This window comes from Metarhizium acridum, assembly GCF_019434415.1.
Source record: "Metarhizium acridum strain ARSEF 324 chromosome Unknown scaffold_13, whole genome shotgun sequence".
NCBI classification, from domain to species: domain Eukaryota; kingdom Fungi; phylum Ascomycota; class Sordariomycetes; order Hypocreales; family Clavicipitaceae; genus Metarhizium; species Metarhizium acridum.
The window spans coordinates 921,419-936,959 of NW_027094016.1; the positions used below are offsets into that span (position 1 = coordinate 921,419).

The window sequence follows — 15,541 nt, forward strand, 5'->3', positions numbered from 1 at the left end:
GCATTTATTTTTGAGACTTTTGCTGTTCTTCACTTGGCTAGCCACGGCGATTGATACGGGTCCAACACCAAGCCTGGGGTGCGGCTGATCGAGCTTCCACGCCATGTTAGCATCGATAATAGGCGACGGCAGTAGTCATGGTCCAGTATGCACATCAATCACAGTTCGGCACTTGAAGATGCTCCGTGCAGAACAAATAGCAAATCGGTTGTCGAGACAAAGTTGGCGCATCGTTGCGTTACAGCTCCCCTGATACCGCAATATACCAGCCGCGTTCATATACATGGTGAATGGGCGTTCTTGACCGTCTGTCACATTGCAACTGAGCTCTATCCATAATCGTATTCATATTCATAGCCATACAAGGTAACCTAGAACAAGGGGGACAAGTAGGGGGGGGGATAACTCCGACAACCTCGCACTGTTCATGTCGTGCAGTGTTTTTCGTTTTCCGTTCATTTGACGTGCTCGTTCGTTCCCGAACGCGCAATCTTAGACATGCCAAAACTATCCAACGGTACAATCCAAAAATTTTCCAACCTTCTTTATTCTTCTGGCCTCAAACACGGGACGAGTCTAGGCTTTTGTGATTCTGCACACTAGGTCCGAACCGTCGACTGAGTCGCCCTCCTTGACCTGGAGGCTTGCGACCTTGCCGCTGTGGGGAGCTGAGATGACCATTTCCTAGCGGCGAGTTAGCAAAAGTCAAAATACTTTACTTTTTTTTTACGCATATGACAAGGGGGGTATTGACTCACCATCTTCATGGCTGACAGAACAGCCAACGGGTCGCCCTTCTTGACATCGGAGCCCTCGTGTACGCGGAGCTCCACAAGAACGCCAGACATGGGGGCACCGACTTGGCTGGAGTCGCTTGCATCGGCCTTGGGTCGGCTAATGTTCTCCACGGCAGCCTTGTTGTCAATGACTGCGACCTGTCGAACCTCGCCATTCATCTCGAAGAAGACCTCACGCTGGCCGGTATTCTCGCTGAGAGGGCCAACAGCGAGAAGCTTCAGGATGAGGACCTTGCCCTTCTCGAGCTCGACGTTGAACTCTTCGCCAATCTCGGGCCTGCTGAGGAAGTAGCGGGTTGGCAGGACGGACAAGTCGCCATACTGCAGTTGGAACTTTTTGTAATCCTCAAAGACCTTGGGGTACATGACGTAGGATGCGATATCACACTCAGTGACGGGAGCACCATACTTCTTGGTGAGATCCTTCTTGACCTTGGCGAAGTCGACGGGTTCGAGGAACAAACCAGGACGCTTGTCGAGCTTCCGGCGGCCACGCAGAGCGTCAGAGCGAAGGGGCTCCGGGAACCCTCCGTATGGCTGGCCCATCAGGCCCTCCAGGAACTCCAAAACGGAGCCAGGGAAGTCGAGTTCCGAGGCTCGGGCCTTGACGTCCTCAGGAGAGAGCTTGTTCGAAACCATGAACTGGGCAAGATCACCCACAACCTTGGAGGTGGGGGTGACCTTGACAATATCACCGAGAAGGTCGTTAGCGTGTTCGTAGGCCTTCTTGGTCTCGAGCCACTGGGAACCCAGACCAAGCTGGGAGGCCTGGAACATCATGTTGGTGAGCTGACCACCAGGAATCTCGTGCTCGTAGACCTCGGGATCGGGACCTGCAAGGTGGGCCTCGAAGGGAGAGTAGAGTAGACGAAGCTGCGACCAGTATATGTCGAGGGCGCGAACCTGGCGGGCGTCCAGACCAGGCTCCAAGCCAGTGCCTTCGAGAGAAGCCAGGATAGCGTTGATGCTGGGCTGAGAAGTCATGCCAGACAAGCTGTCAGTGGCGGCATCGACGGCATCGGCGCCGGCCTTGGCGCAAGCAACCATGGAAGCGACACCAGTACCAGCGGAGTCGTGGGTGTGGACGTGGATGGGGAGGTCAGGGTACTTCCTGCGGATAGATCCGATCAGAAGAGTGGCGGCGTGAGGCTTGAGAACACCAGCCATATCCTTGATGCCCAGAACATCAATGTCAAGCTTGACCAGCTTGTCAACCAAATCCAGGTAGTACTCCAGGTTATACTTCTTCTTGGGGTTCTAATAGGAGAGTATGTGTCAATATATGTCGTGTGCTGCAGCAGTGCTTTTTAATGAAAAGAATGCAGGAGAAGGGTCGAAGTGGTGAATAGAAAGTTGGGAACCGAAAAATACAAGGGACTTACCAGCATATCGCCGGAGATACACACTGTTCCTTCGGCAACACCACCGGCCTTTTGTACGGCTTTGATACCAACTTCGAGCTGGTCAATATCGTTGAGAGCATCAAAGACACGGAAAATATCAACACCGTTCTTCTTGGCCTGCTCGACAAAATGGTCAATAGCATTGTCTGGCAGAGACGAGTAGGCAACACCGTTGGCACCACGCAGAAGCATCTGGAACGGGATATTAGGAACAAGCTTTCGCATCTTGCGGAGACGGTCCCAGGGGTCCTCGTAGAGGAATCGCATGGCAACATCAAAGGTAGCACCACCCCAGCATTCCAGACTGTAGAGGTTAGACATGGCATGACTGGTCTCTTTGGCAATGTTCAACAGGTCCACGGTTCGGACACGAGTGGCAAGCAGAGACTGGTGGGCATCTCTCCAGGTGGTGTCCATGAGCAGGCAGCCCTTGTATTCACGAACAGCCTTGGCAAAGGCCTTGGGGCCCTGCTCAACAAGAATGTTCCTCCATCCCTTCTGGCAGGGCTGGCTGACATCAATCTTCTGGCCATCGGACCCGATGAGCTCAGGGATAATGATCTCGGTCTTGAGCTTAGGCTCGCCAATCTGTCCCTTGATGGAACTGCCGTTGACGGCCACGTCGCCAAGATAGGCCAACAGCTTCTGGGCACGGTTCTGGCTTCCAACGAGATCAAATAACTCAGGGGTATCATCAATAAAGGTAGTCCAGCAGTTGCCGTCAATGAAGATGGGATGGGTAAGTAGGGAGACCAGGAAGGGGATGTTGGTCTTGACACCGCGGACACGGAACTCTATCAAGGCACGGAGGACCTTTCTGCGGGCGATTTCGTAAGTTGAGCCGTGGCATGTGCACTTGACCAACATGGAGTCGTAGTAAGGAGTAATGACGGCACCTGCAAATCCGTTGCCACCGTCAAGACGGACACCGTTGCCACCGGCAGATCGGTAGACCTCAATCTTGCCAGTATCCGGGCGGAACTGTTCAGCGGGGTCTTCAGTGGTGATACGGCACTGAATAGCAAAGCCACGGGTAGAGATGCGGTCTTGGGTCAGTCCGAGCTGGGCAAGGGTAGCACCAGCGGCAATCTGGATCTGGGCGGCGACGATATCGATGCCAGTGATTTCTTCAGTGATGGTGTGCTCGACCTGGATACGGGGGTTAATCTCAATAAAGTAGTATCGGTTCTGCTGGTCGACCAAGAACTCCGCAGTGCCTGCATTGCGGTAGTTGACAGACTTGGCCAGCTTGACAGCATCGGCCAGGATGGCATCACGAGTCTCAGCGGGAAGATCCTTGGCAGGGGCAATCTCGACAACCTTTTGGTGTCTTCGCTGGACAGAGCAGTCACGCTCGTACAAGTGAACAATGTTGCCATGGTTATCACCAAGCAGCTGGACCTCAATGTGCTTGGGCTTGTCGAGGAATCGCTCGACAAAGACGGTTCCGTTTCCAAAGGCGGACTTGGCCTCGGAAGTGGCACGTTCGAAGCTCTCTTTCAGGGATTCGGCGTCGCGGACGACTCGCATACCCCGACCGCCACCGCCATAGGCAGCCTTGATGATGATGGGGAAGCCATAGGTGTCAGTGAAGGCCTTGACCTCCTCATACTTGGCAACAGCACCTTCGGTGCCAGGAACAACAGGGACATCAGCGGCGATGGCGAGCTTGCGGGCCGAGACCTTGTCGCCAAGAGCATCAATGACATCGGGTTGGGGGCCGACAAACTATTATCGTTGCAAAGAGGGATACCAATCAGCTCCGAAGGGACCGGGGGAGCAAGACGCAGTGTAACACCGGGGCAAGGAGGTTATGGGTCTTACAATCAGGCCAGCCTTCTCGACGTTTCGGGCAAATTCAGCATTTTCTGACAAGAAACCGTACCCTAGATCGGATTAGAAGGGATGAGTTTATGCGGCGGCTGCAGAGTTGAAACTGACCAGGGTGGATCAGTTGAGCACCGTGCTCAACAGCGATCTTGATAATCTCATCTCCAGCCAGATAGGCCCCGACAGGGGTATATTGGCCACGCTTTCCGATGACGTAGGCCTCGTCGGCCTCTGCAGTCGCTGTCAGTAAAGAAGAAGGGGGGAAATAGTCGCCAGACTAAAAATGCTGGTCGGAGAAGTGAGGTCCCTACTCTGCCTGTGCATGGAAAGACGGTCCTCATAACTGTCGGAGTTGAAACGTCAGTCGAAGCTTCCAAGCGGACCGCTCAAAGCGGGCGAGAGGTCTGCGTTGGAGTTGTTACCTGAAGACGGCGATGGTGTGCAGTGAAAGCTCGTGGGCCTGTGAACCAAAGAAAAAATCTCAGCGTCAGGATGCGATCAATTGGAGTGGTATACGTGTCGCAAGGACTGCGAAACTTACGGTTCTAAAAATCTGCAATGCGGCACAACAAGTTGGTTAGTCCATCGTCATTGTCTCTCGGCTTGGATTGAACTGGTGGGGTCGGGCCATACCCGGATGGCTGGCACATGTTAGTACTGGCTGAAGACGTAGGAGCGATTTGGCGCAACAAGATGCATGGAGACGGAGACGGATCACTTACGGATTTCACCACGGTTGGCAACTGTTGATCAGAAGTAACAAATGGTCAGCTTGAGCTCCTAGATTGTTCCAATCCGCGCAACTGAGCTACTCGTGCCGTCTGCCCTTGTCTCCCCAGTCTGCGACCGAGGGTCCAGCTCGACGGACGCTCACAAGCTCGGGACATACCCAGAATCTTCTTCAGCTGCATGATGCTCGAGTTGGCTCGGATGTGGTGAACCGAGTTGGCGGCCTTGGGCTCGTCAACATCCTCATCCTCGAAGACATCGTTGAAGGTGAGAGGCTGCTGCGGAGCTGCCATGATGGGCAAGGAGTTATGCAGCAAGAAGGCAGCACAAAAAAAAGAGTTGGAGGCAGAAGCAAAGGCTAGATGAGGCTGGAACGCAGAGCCTGGGTCGAGGGAGCTGCGGGTGGTTTTTAAAGTTACTGAACCGGGAGGCCGGTCTGGCGTCTGATCGGCTCTAGTATCGTGCTTCGTCGACTGGCTGGAGTGGAATGGACCTGAGCAAGCCGGGGCGAGGAGGGGTGAGGAGGGGTCTTGCAAGCTCTTTGTCTCTGCCTCTGCCTGTCTTGGTGGGGGGTGGGGTCAGCAAGGCCGAAAAGGCCAAGGTGATGGATTGACGTCTTTTTTACTTGTGAATCAATTTGTCGGCCGTGGTACGTGTCTGAGCACGAGCAACAACGCTGCTCGCTAGCGAAGCTCGGGGTTGCTCGTTCTTGCGCTCGTTTCCTGATTGTCGGTCCAGCTTGGCGTTGGGTCTCTCTACACTGTGTGCACAAGGACAAGCAAGAGGCGTCCTAGGTCTCGATGGTGGTTGGAGTTGGCAGAGGGAGCAAAAAAAAAAGAGGCGGAGAAAGACCGAAACTCACGAGCTTCTGATGGCGGGATCTTGGGGCAGATAACCACATTGCTCATTGCCATTGCCCATGGCCCATTGAGGGGATTTCTGCTCTCCCTCAGGCGACGCCTGATAATCACTAGATTATGGCGGCTACTCAACCATCCTGTCCAAGTTCGTCCGCCGTGGACAATGTTGACTGTCAATCCATCCACATCCACAACGACATCCACAACATCCACATCCCAGCATTCTACGCACCCACCTCGCCGCCGAGAGTATCCAGGATTGGACGGGGCCGTGCCATGACACATACATGTATGTATATTGTTTTATTTCAATTGCACTTACTCATGTCCGGACTACCGACTACGTATGCAGGTATTCCTACCACACTGCTCCGATGCCAACAAACATGCTATCATCGAGTACCATGATTCCTTGTTCCAGTGGACCGCGGTGACCAGTGACACTGACAAGGATGGCACTCTCCGCGAGGCGTGGACGCTGGGCATGCTGGAAGAAAACCGCGCTTGACGCTAACTGTCAAGCCACCATGGTGTAGTGTTGAGGGCAAATTGCCAGCATCAGAGGAACGCGGTAGTAATAATATTCAGAGGCAGTTGATGTTTGGCGTTGGCAGAGTCCGTTGACTTGCGGGGAGTCACCGCTCCTGTCCAGTCTCATCAGTGTCCTGCTTTTTAGCCGCGCCGCATCTTGCTTCATGTCTGTCTAGCTCTCCAAGTCTCGTGCAGTGGTATCGAACAAAACGCCAACACTGCCCACAGCCCTTGTCCCCACAGAAGAAGCCATGTCACGTCTCACCGGGTTGAGACAAACTGTGCAATGTAAAAATAACCTTTAAAGGCGATCCTACAGCAGCAAGCTGGTGGTGAGAAACAGATCAAAAGTCTTGGCCCCGTGGTATCGCCGTTCGGTCTCGTCACGGTATTGGCTTGCGAGAAGGAGGGGCCCATTTTTTCTTTTGTGACAAGAGGCATTGGCCAATCACAGCCGCGGGATAACAAGCTTCTGTTACGGTTTGCGACTGTCTAATGGCAAAACGTTGCCTGCTTTACCTTGAGTCTTGCGCTCAGACCGAGATCGGTGAGCCAGTCAACTCCGAACCCCAAGATAGCAGCGAAGTATTGAAATACTAGTTTGTCAATTCTTTTATGCGGCGCTTGCAGGCTTGCGCCAAGGTGCTTTGTCTCGCAAGTAGGATGGATAAAGCGTACTGTGCTTTGGCACCAGAGTATGTCCATGTCAACATGGTCTTGGTTACCGCTGCCAAGGTTCCCTGGCTCTCTTGGAGCTTCGGGCGAGGGGAAAGCGGGTGCGCCTGCCAAAATTGTCCGGTGCTGTTCTCGGGGGTTTTGCATGATTCGCACTTTCCTATTTCCTACATGGCATTTTGCACTTCCACTCGTAAACTAACGAATTCCCTCGAACCCATATCTTTCATCCTCGACCTTTCTTCTTGCGTGTGTTTTTGTCACACTTCCAGCATCATGCCGAATACCCGCGGCTTCCTCCCTTCAGGAATGCAGCTGCCTTGTGAACCAAAAGCTACCTAGGTAGCTAGACTTCTCTATGGGCATCCCCGCCGGTCGTGGCCGACGTCTCTGGCTAAATTTGCGTTTGCCGAGGACCAGGTGACAGGCTACGGCCGAGATGCGCGACGACAACCGCCCAAGTCGCAGTCAAGTGCCGCTTTTGGACGTGTCTGGCACTTGAATCCAACTTGTTTTCGGGTCTCTCGACTCTGTGATGCGACAAGTCTTTGCCACAGTTCTCGTTTCGTCCCTGTCTATTTTCGCTACCTACACGTGCGCCCGAATTAGTTCTGCGGGGGAAACCGTCCTTTTTTCTCCGTATGCCGTTTCATTCTTGACTCTGGCTAGCTCTTGCGGATGGATCCTATCGAGACCGCAGCAATTGATCAGGAACACTTATCCATCCCGTTCCCTGTGAACATGTAGCTGCCTGCGTGCCACTCAGGGATCAAGCCCAAACCGGACCCGTCCCTTGCACTCAACATGTGTATGGCCATGTGCCATGGAGTTTACCTGAGACGCACCCTTTCTCAGAACTTTTTCGATCTCACAAGCTTAGCTCAAGAAGTTGGGATACGCCCTACCCGATGCACAGGCACCTCGCCAGTGTTGTACAAAAACCAGTCTTGAAGCCGGCTCATCGCTTTCTGGATGCTTGTTCCCGTGGGCGGAGTTTTGGGGAAGAGCCGTCTTCTGGGCCAGACTAGAGGGGGGTGTCTCCATTAACAAGCAAGCCTCAGACGCATCAACCTTGGCTAGTTGAACGAGATCTTGTCGTGCCTGGTGATGTGAAGATTCTTCCGATGGCGTATTTTGACGTGCCCCGATGATCTTTCAATTGGCTCGTCAAGTGTTCCCGTGATCATTATTCAGGGGCAAACTCTGGTTTGAACGATGGTAATCAGCGCTCTTGAGCACACTGACGTTCAACGGCAAGCCAGCGCAAAGAATAGTTTAATTCAGTTCCGGTTCTCTTTTTTGCTGTCGAAACTGGTAGTTTTGAGCTGGAGCTTTCTGACCTCGGCTGTGTTACCCCAGATTCAAGGCCCAGAGACCGTGCCCCCTCATCTCTATCTGTATCTCTTTATCTCGTCTCGTCCCATCCAACCTCCTACCTCGGAAACTTGCAGTTGTCTCTCTTCCAATTTTTCCCGTCTTCACCCACTAGTTTATTTCCGCCCTACCCGCCCTTGTAGTTTCAAGGATGGCAAGAATCCATAATGATGCAATCCTGACACAGTCTTGCCCCCAACTCGCTTTCTTTGACCGCGCGTTCATTGGTCAAGAAGTGCGCCTGGACACAGAGTCAACCACGGCTACCCGAGGATAGCCACGGGGACACAATGCCGCGAAGGACAAAGTGTAAGATGCAGCCGGTTTTTAACTTACGTACGAGTTAGTCTCTCAAGTACCGGGCAAGCAGAGCCCATGTTGTACGCCGTCGATCAACGAATCAATTGGGTAAAATGGCGTACACCACACGGCACCATCACTCCTTGTTGCTATTACGAACCAAAACCTGGGGGGGCGTCTATTTCCATTTCAGCACCCGAGTAGAACGCGTTCAACGTCACGTGATGAACCCGCGCGCATTCGTTCTACTACTCATACCCCTTGTTTCCGGGCGGGATTTTCTATTACCATGACACAGCCCGAACTAGATAGACTTCTCCCCGTCCAGAATTAGGTCTAGACTTGCTGACTTGTTTCAAAAGGGGGCGGTTTGTGTGACCTTTGTACAAATGTACACATGGCTGCAGACACGATGCCATTTTACCACCGGATATCGATCCGGTCTCCGAGAAATTCAGCCCCGACGAACCACGCATTCTGTCTCTTGAACCACTGGTCCTCCGTCTGCCCATTCAACAACCCAAAATCCCCCTGTGGCAAGTGCTCGCTCCCCTTCCAAGTCTATTCTGCAGAGAAAAAAAGGAAGAAAACCGAAAAAAAAAAGTGTTGCATATGAGTACAGGTGTTTATTTGCTGACTGCACTCTTCACCTTGTCCTCCACGCTCTCGACCTTGTTCTTAGCCGATTCAATGCCCTTTTCCAGCTCCGTCTTCTCCTTCCCACCCCAGTGGTGGTATGACAGGTATCGGTAGCCCTGGGTCAGCTGGGCGCACTCGTTGACGAAGTGGCACGCGAAGAGGAGGTAGTTCTTGGGCGTAACGGCGAGCGAGTACCGCATGAACGTGGCCGAGTAGATGCACAGCGCGCCGGTCATTTGGCCCGAGATTCTGCGAGAGTCAGCTTTCTTTCCTTCACTCCTTGTTGCCGCGGGTGGAAGAGAGAGAGACAGTCAGCTGGTTCAACATACAGGTCGGGACTCTTTTGCGTGTCGAGCACTGCGGCGACGGGAATGCCAAAGTTTGACACGGGACCCCAGAAGTCTGTGCATTTTCGTTTCTTGTTAGTTGTGTTTAGAGTGAAGTTGTGTTCTCCGGGGCTGCAATGTTCGCGGGTGGCAAAGGCAAAGGCTTCGAGATAGTTCTTTTGCTGTTTGCTTCCCAGTGAGGGCCGAGGGAAAACACCACCCGGTCGTTGTAGGAAGCTCGGGGGATCTGTATCACGCTCGATTCGTAGATGCACGCATTGACCTTGTACAGTGTTCCACGGGCGCGTAGGTGACAGAGGCCGAGGGGGGGGTTGTGCAGGGAAACAACGTACGTGTTGAGCAGACGTAGTCCAACACGGGGTTGGACCTGATCTTTGCGTTGGCCGCCTTGATGAGAGCTGCCATTGTGGCGAGGTGTGCCGGGCTTCAACTGCGGGAATTGGGAGACGGGGAGGGCGGATTATCTCGTCGAGGTTCGCAATGTCCGCTGTGGTGTTGAGGAATCGACGGGATGGATGGGCCTGAATTTTGGCGGCGCGGGAAGGGGGGTCACGTGGCCTCAACGTTGGCTCCTTTATCGGACTTGGCGGTAGCCGGGGAGGTGGCGCCTTGCTGGGAAGGCCTTTTTTTTTTCGGCAGTGCCTGATTGAAATTGAGTCGTTGAGCAAGGTGCTTCTTCTATGGGCTCTGTGGTTTCAAATGACTATCCATCGGTTATTACTTTTTCGCATATTGGAAGGGAGAGACGTCATCGGCGTGCATGGCGGCGACTTGCACGAAACTTTGACAACGTGGGGAGCGGGTCGTGCCTCGCGACGATGGCAGGTGGTCCATCAAGGATGCTTTTCCACTCCTTTTTTCATGGTAACTTGCTCCGATATCTTGGCTTTGAAAAGCACACGTATGGCGCTTTCTTCCCCAATCCCAGAGGACAGCTCCATGTGCGGAACGCGTCGGATATGAATGGCAGCTTGCACATCCGTCCACGAGTGAGATGGTGCAGCGATTACGTCTCCCAATAGGCAGGCACTGTTTTAATAAACAATGCGTGCTATTTGGATGCACAAAACTCACCCAATCGAGGACAGGCCCCCACGGCACCCAAGAACCTTGTTTCCTGCGTCACGCCGTGCTAGAGTACGAGCTTGCTTGCTAGACAAGCAGATGGTCATCGCCTGGCAGCATCTTGCCAGCAACATGAAGCGCATTAAACTTACAACTCTGAAACAATAATAAATAGACCCTGGAAACTATAATTACTACCAACTAGTCCCGTTGAGCGCGTGCTCACACCTCCGGTTTCTCGGCTTCACGGTGAAGCTCGCGGCCCCCATCGACGACGAGTCAATCACCTGTCAAAGCAGTCACCCCGGGCCGAGCGCAGAACTAGCCCCCGTTCAAAGCGCCAGTGCCACAATTATATCAGGGGTCCAGGGGAGATAACCATGTGCTCCAGCTCGGTAATGGCTTCCGAGGCTGTGGATTCTTTTGAAATAGACGGAGTAGTACTTTTGTTGTTTCAGGTGCTGCATTGCAGCAACAGAACAAGGAGAATATCAACCATCGGTAGTAGCAATCGCACCCTTCGACCGTGGTTGTCCCAGCGTTTGCTCAACCCGTCCAGTTGCCTCCTTGTCGATTGAGGTGTAGGAAACAAAGTTGCTTGCTCCTTCGAATGTGGCTGCGAACATGCATGGCGGGGATGGCAGGTTTCTCACTCAATAATTCGGCGGCGTATCACGCAGAACTCTGCCAGATGTTGAAACATCTCGACATGTTGGATAGAGACCGAATCTAGACGCGGATAATATCATACAAGACGAAAGAGGAAAAGGAAAATCATGTATTATGTATAAGAAACAGATTTCGTCCCGCCAGGGTGGTGAGCAGGGGAAAGCAGAAACTTTCCCTGCACCATCGACAATCTTGTCTTCCTTCTTCAAAAGCTATGTAATAAAGGTCCCAATGCTTAAAAAGGCCCCGGATCTATGTATAAGTTTGTTCTTTTCGCATAATCTTCTTTGTTCAATAACTCTCAATTGCCCGCCCCCCTTAGGTCATGCAAGTCGTAATAGTTGTTTGGCTTGGCGACAGAAGAAACGTTTCTAAACGCCGGGAGGGTTAAATCCAGTGCCTTTGGGCCAGTTGCCTAGACCAGCGGGGTCACCACCAATGCGGACATAGACACCAACAGCGGGAATACCACCGTCCAAGACGAAGAACTGGTACCAGCCTGGAGGGGCAATGTACTTGCTGGGAGGAGAAGTAACCGTGCAAGAGGTTCCGCTGCAGGAGACGGCAGGGAAGAGGGTACGAGCACCCATAGAGTTGCCGTGAGTGCTGGATACGGACCCCAACAGAGACACTTTAATATCGCCGTTTTGAGCTGCAGAGCCCAGCGAGAAGGTGACCTGCTGACCATAGGACCAGTCCTTGTTGTTAAGAGTAAAGGTCGGACGAGGCTTGCCTCTCTTCAAATAAGGGGGGCTAAAGGTCTCAACACGATACTCCTCCGGGTTGACGCCGTCCTGAGGATCTGAACCAGAGACAAGGACGCGGCCATCGAGCAAAGTGATGGCCTCGGAGTGATAGAGACGGGCCACAGTGGTATTAGCCATGACGGTAATACGAGAGCCAAGGGGCTTGGTGGGGTCGTAGAGCAGAGCGTTCAGGTTGGGATCCTTGGCCAAACCGAAGCCAGCAACACCGTGGTGGGCGCCGTTCATAATCATATATGTGCCGTCGGGGAGAGGGGCCATGCACGTCATGACACGCTGAGAGGGCATGCGCTCGAGTTCCCACTTGGGGTTGGCAGAGTCAGGGTAGGTGCTCACACAGTTGTCCAAAGCATTGGCAGCGCCATTGGTAGAACCGCCGCAGATGAGGATCCCGAGAGGATCGGTATAAGGGGCATGTTGAGGGAGAAGAACCGCAGTGCCTTCAAGAGGATAGGTACGGCCGCCCATGGGGTCGTTGACGGCGCCAGGAATGTTGGGAAGCGTCTTGATGGTGTTGAAGTTGTTCTCGTCCAGAATTCTGGCTTCATTGTAGTAGGCGACAAAAATACCTCCCGACGGTAGAACGCAGGCGTAGGGATACAAGTTATTGGGATCCGTTCTCTCAAGCCATTCCATGTAGAGAGGCTTGGTGCCGGTGTATGGGAGAATCTCCAGTGTTGGCACAGGAGCACTGTTGGAGCCAACTTCACCACCAATGACAAGAATAGAGCCGTTGGCCATGATCATAGCAGTAGGATACCAACGGCCTTGTTGCAGCTTGAGCACGGCGGCATTTTCCTCCCAGTCATTCTTGCCGGGCACACCAGGAGAGCCGTCGGGAGTGTACAGGCGAACGCCATACGTTGAATCTCCAGACCAGCCGCCAACGTTAAGCTGTCGGCCAGCCTTGTCAGGAAGCGTCAAGCCACCAGCGCAGAAAATGTCAGTCTTGACATGCATTTCTCTCCAGGCAGCCTTGAAATTGTCAATTTGGGAAAGATCCAGTTCGTAAGCACCAGTTGAGTTTGGCGGTCCAGTTCCCCATTTCTCAAGGAAGGTGACTTTGCCCGTGATGGCCTGGGAAGTGATGAGAGGGACACAAACGCCGCCAATGAGAAATTCGTAAGAACCAGCATCAGGCGAACCGGCAGCAGGGAAGTTCCACGAGTAGAATGGGTCTCCCTTCCAGAAGTACGTGGTCAACAGACTGCCACCACCGCAGTACGCAGACGCGTTTCCAGCACATGGGATATTGCACTGCTTGTCATCAACCTTTTGGGAACCTTGAACGGCAATATTGGCTGGGTCACCGCAATAGCATTCTTTACCGTACTCAAGGCCGGCAGCCATGTAGCCAAAGGAGCCGCAGAGGTCAAGACACTTCTTGGGAGTCATGTCGGTGTTCATAAAGTTTTGCCAGAAGAAGGTCCTCTGCTGGTTGACATTGTCCTGGTAGCATCCTTGATACTCCCACTGGCCAACGGTAGGAATAACGCCCGGAGGTGCAACGACTTGGGGCTCGCCCATGGACATGATGCTCATTCTGCCGCCGCCACCGCAAAATTCGTTGGAATTGCCGCCGCAAGCAGTATTGCACTCGGCATCAGACTTGGCTTTCACGCCGCCGTTGACGATGGAGTTGCCGCAGAAGCACTGTCGTGAATACTCGGCACCGGCAATGGTAAAACCTTGGTCGCTGCATGCCTTTGCACAAGACTCGAGAGTCAAGTTGGGGTCATCGGGGAGCTGCTTGTTAAGAATACGGCCGTTCACGCCGTCAACCCAGCAGCCATAGGCAGACCAGCCGGTTGGCAGGCCCGTGGCAGCAGGTGCCCCTGTCGAGGTTGCGGAAGCATCAGAAAATGAGGATGAGGCGCCGGGATCGACACCACCGCCCCCGAGGGTGTAGACGGAGAGACGGTCACCGCCCCCACAAAGGTCGCAGCTGGAGCCCGAGCAGACCATGCTGCAGTCAGCCGCAGCCGCCTTTTTGGAACCCGTATTCAACTTGTTCCCGCAGTAGCATTCGCGCGAATACTCGACGCCGAAATACGTGTAACCTGCGCAGAATTTGGCGCAAGTGGCCAGGGTCATGGCGTCGTCGGCATAAGTCTTGTCGCTGAGGGCTCGCCCGTCTGTGGCCTCGGTATAGCAGCCAAAAGAGAACCATACGTCGACGGTGGTCGGCTGGGCTGGACACGCCGATGGCGTTCCTGTGGGTGTTGTGGTTGGATCGGCACCTCCCGACGTGCTGTTGGGGCCATGTCTGATCAGCCTCTTTGTTCGTGGCTCTAATAAACGTCCGTCCGTGCCTGAATCGTCCGAGCTCTCTCACGTCTGAATCAAGCAGGGCGGACATCCATCTCAACTCACCTCGTGGGCAATGTGCCGCCCAGGTTGTAAATGTTCATAGCACCCGGGCCGCCGCAATACTCGGTGCTGTTGCCATTGCAGACCATGCTGCACTTACTGGCCGACGCGGGCTGCGCGCCATTGGAAATCCTCTTGCCGCAGTCTAAAATGAAAATTAAAAAAATACGAGCGTTAGTTTAGTCTTGTTTCAAGTCTTCAAGTCTGCGGGTCCAGCCACAAGTCCACGGTCCGGGTCCAGCGTCACTTACAGCATTCGCCGCCATATTCAACGCCTGCAAGAGTATTCGTTGCATCTGCTGCTGCGCAAGCTGCTGTGCATTTAGCCACCGTCATTTGGTCTCCCGGAACCGAGCCAGCGCCTTGCAGCAAAGCGCGTCCCGTGGTACCCTCACTGTTCATCAAGTCAACTTACAGTCCGGTCACAGTCGCGGTTGCAAACAGGCATCAGCCTCCTAGACTTACGAGTAACACCCGTTTGATACCCAGCCGTTGACTCCGGGATTGACAGATGGCCCAGTGACTTGGCTCGTCTTCCAAAGCGTCAATCTACCTGGGCTTCCGCATGGTTGAGTCGCGTTGCCGCCGCAGGCCATCCCGCAGTCAGCGGCCGACGCTTGCACGCCGCCAGTTGCTAGAGAGCTACCGCAGTAACACTCCGACGTATACTCAGTTCCAGCATATGGAAATCCTTTTCCAAAGCAAAATTGCGTGCACATCTCGTTTGTCATTTTCGCATCAGTTGTATCGGCCGAATTGATTGTCCGACCAACATCCCTGACTTGACTATCAGCTTCATGCCCCAGTCCACAAGATATCTGAAAGGGGAATACACTTCAAAGTTCCTTACACATAGCAACCTTGGTACACCCAGCCATTACCAAGATCGGCGTCGGTTGGTGGCACGAGGTCGCGTCTCTCAAGAGTTGATGCATGGCTCGGCGCCAGCGAAGACAGAAAAGCAATGGACCAAAAAGGAGTAAGTGGTGAAGCCCTCATGATGGCGGCTCTTTTCGCTCAGCGGCGAAGTCAAGACACTATACACCACAAGAGCCAACAACGAAAAAAATCGACAATAAACCACGATTAACGAGTGTACAAGGAAGGGCCTCAACTCGACAAAATGAGACGAAGTGACCTCATTAAGAATATAAAGTACACCGCGTACCCAACCGCACCTCCCATATA

At 53.4% G+C, this 15,541-nt stretch overlaps 3 protein-coding genes across 3 annotated transcripts; all 3 read right to left on the reverse strand.

Annotated features, from left to right (window-relative positions):
• Positions 1–356: 356 nt before the first annotated feature.
• Positions 357–6,460, reverse strand: PYC1_1 (pyruvate carboxylase). Its single transcript, XM_066117442.1, has 11 exons — positions 4,920–6,460; positions 4,753–4,773; positions 4,664–4,671; positions 4,572–4,583; positions 4,453–4,490; positions 4,342–4,373; positions 4,142–4,261; positions 4,025–4,086; positions 2,180–3,928; positions 759–2,054; positions 357–684 (listed from the first exon to the last, which is right to left on the reverse strand). The coding sequence occupies exons 1-11, from the start codon at positions 5,050–5,052 to the stop codon at positions 577–579; spliced, it is 3,579 nt and encodes a 1,192-aa protein (XP_065977228.1). The 5' UTR covers positions 5,053–6,460; the 3' UTR covers positions 357–576.
• Positions 6,461–9,125: 2,665 nt separating this feature from the next.
• MPC1_1 (pyruvate transporter mpc1) lies at positions 9,126–9,890 on the reverse strand (the record flags this gene model as incomplete). The annotated part of the gene is made up of 3 exons (XM_066117443.1): positions 9,126–9,387; positions 9,468–9,540; positions 9,818–9,890. 3 exons carry the CDS (start codon positions 9,888–9,890, stop codon positions 9,126–9,128), a joined length of 408 nt encoding a protein of 135 aa, XP_065977229.1.
• A 1,700-nt stretch (positions 9,891–11,590) lies between these two features.
• J3458_002874 (uncharacterized protein) lies at positions 11,591–14,747 on the reverse strand (the record flags this gene model as incomplete). The annotated part of the gene is made up of 3 exons (XM_066117444.1): positions 11,591–14,234; positions 14,357–14,498; positions 14,605–14,747. Coding segments are annotated over 3 exons (2,929 nt in total), but the record flags the coding sequence as incomplete, so codon positions are not given.
• Positions 14,748–15,541: the final 794 nt, after the last annotated feature.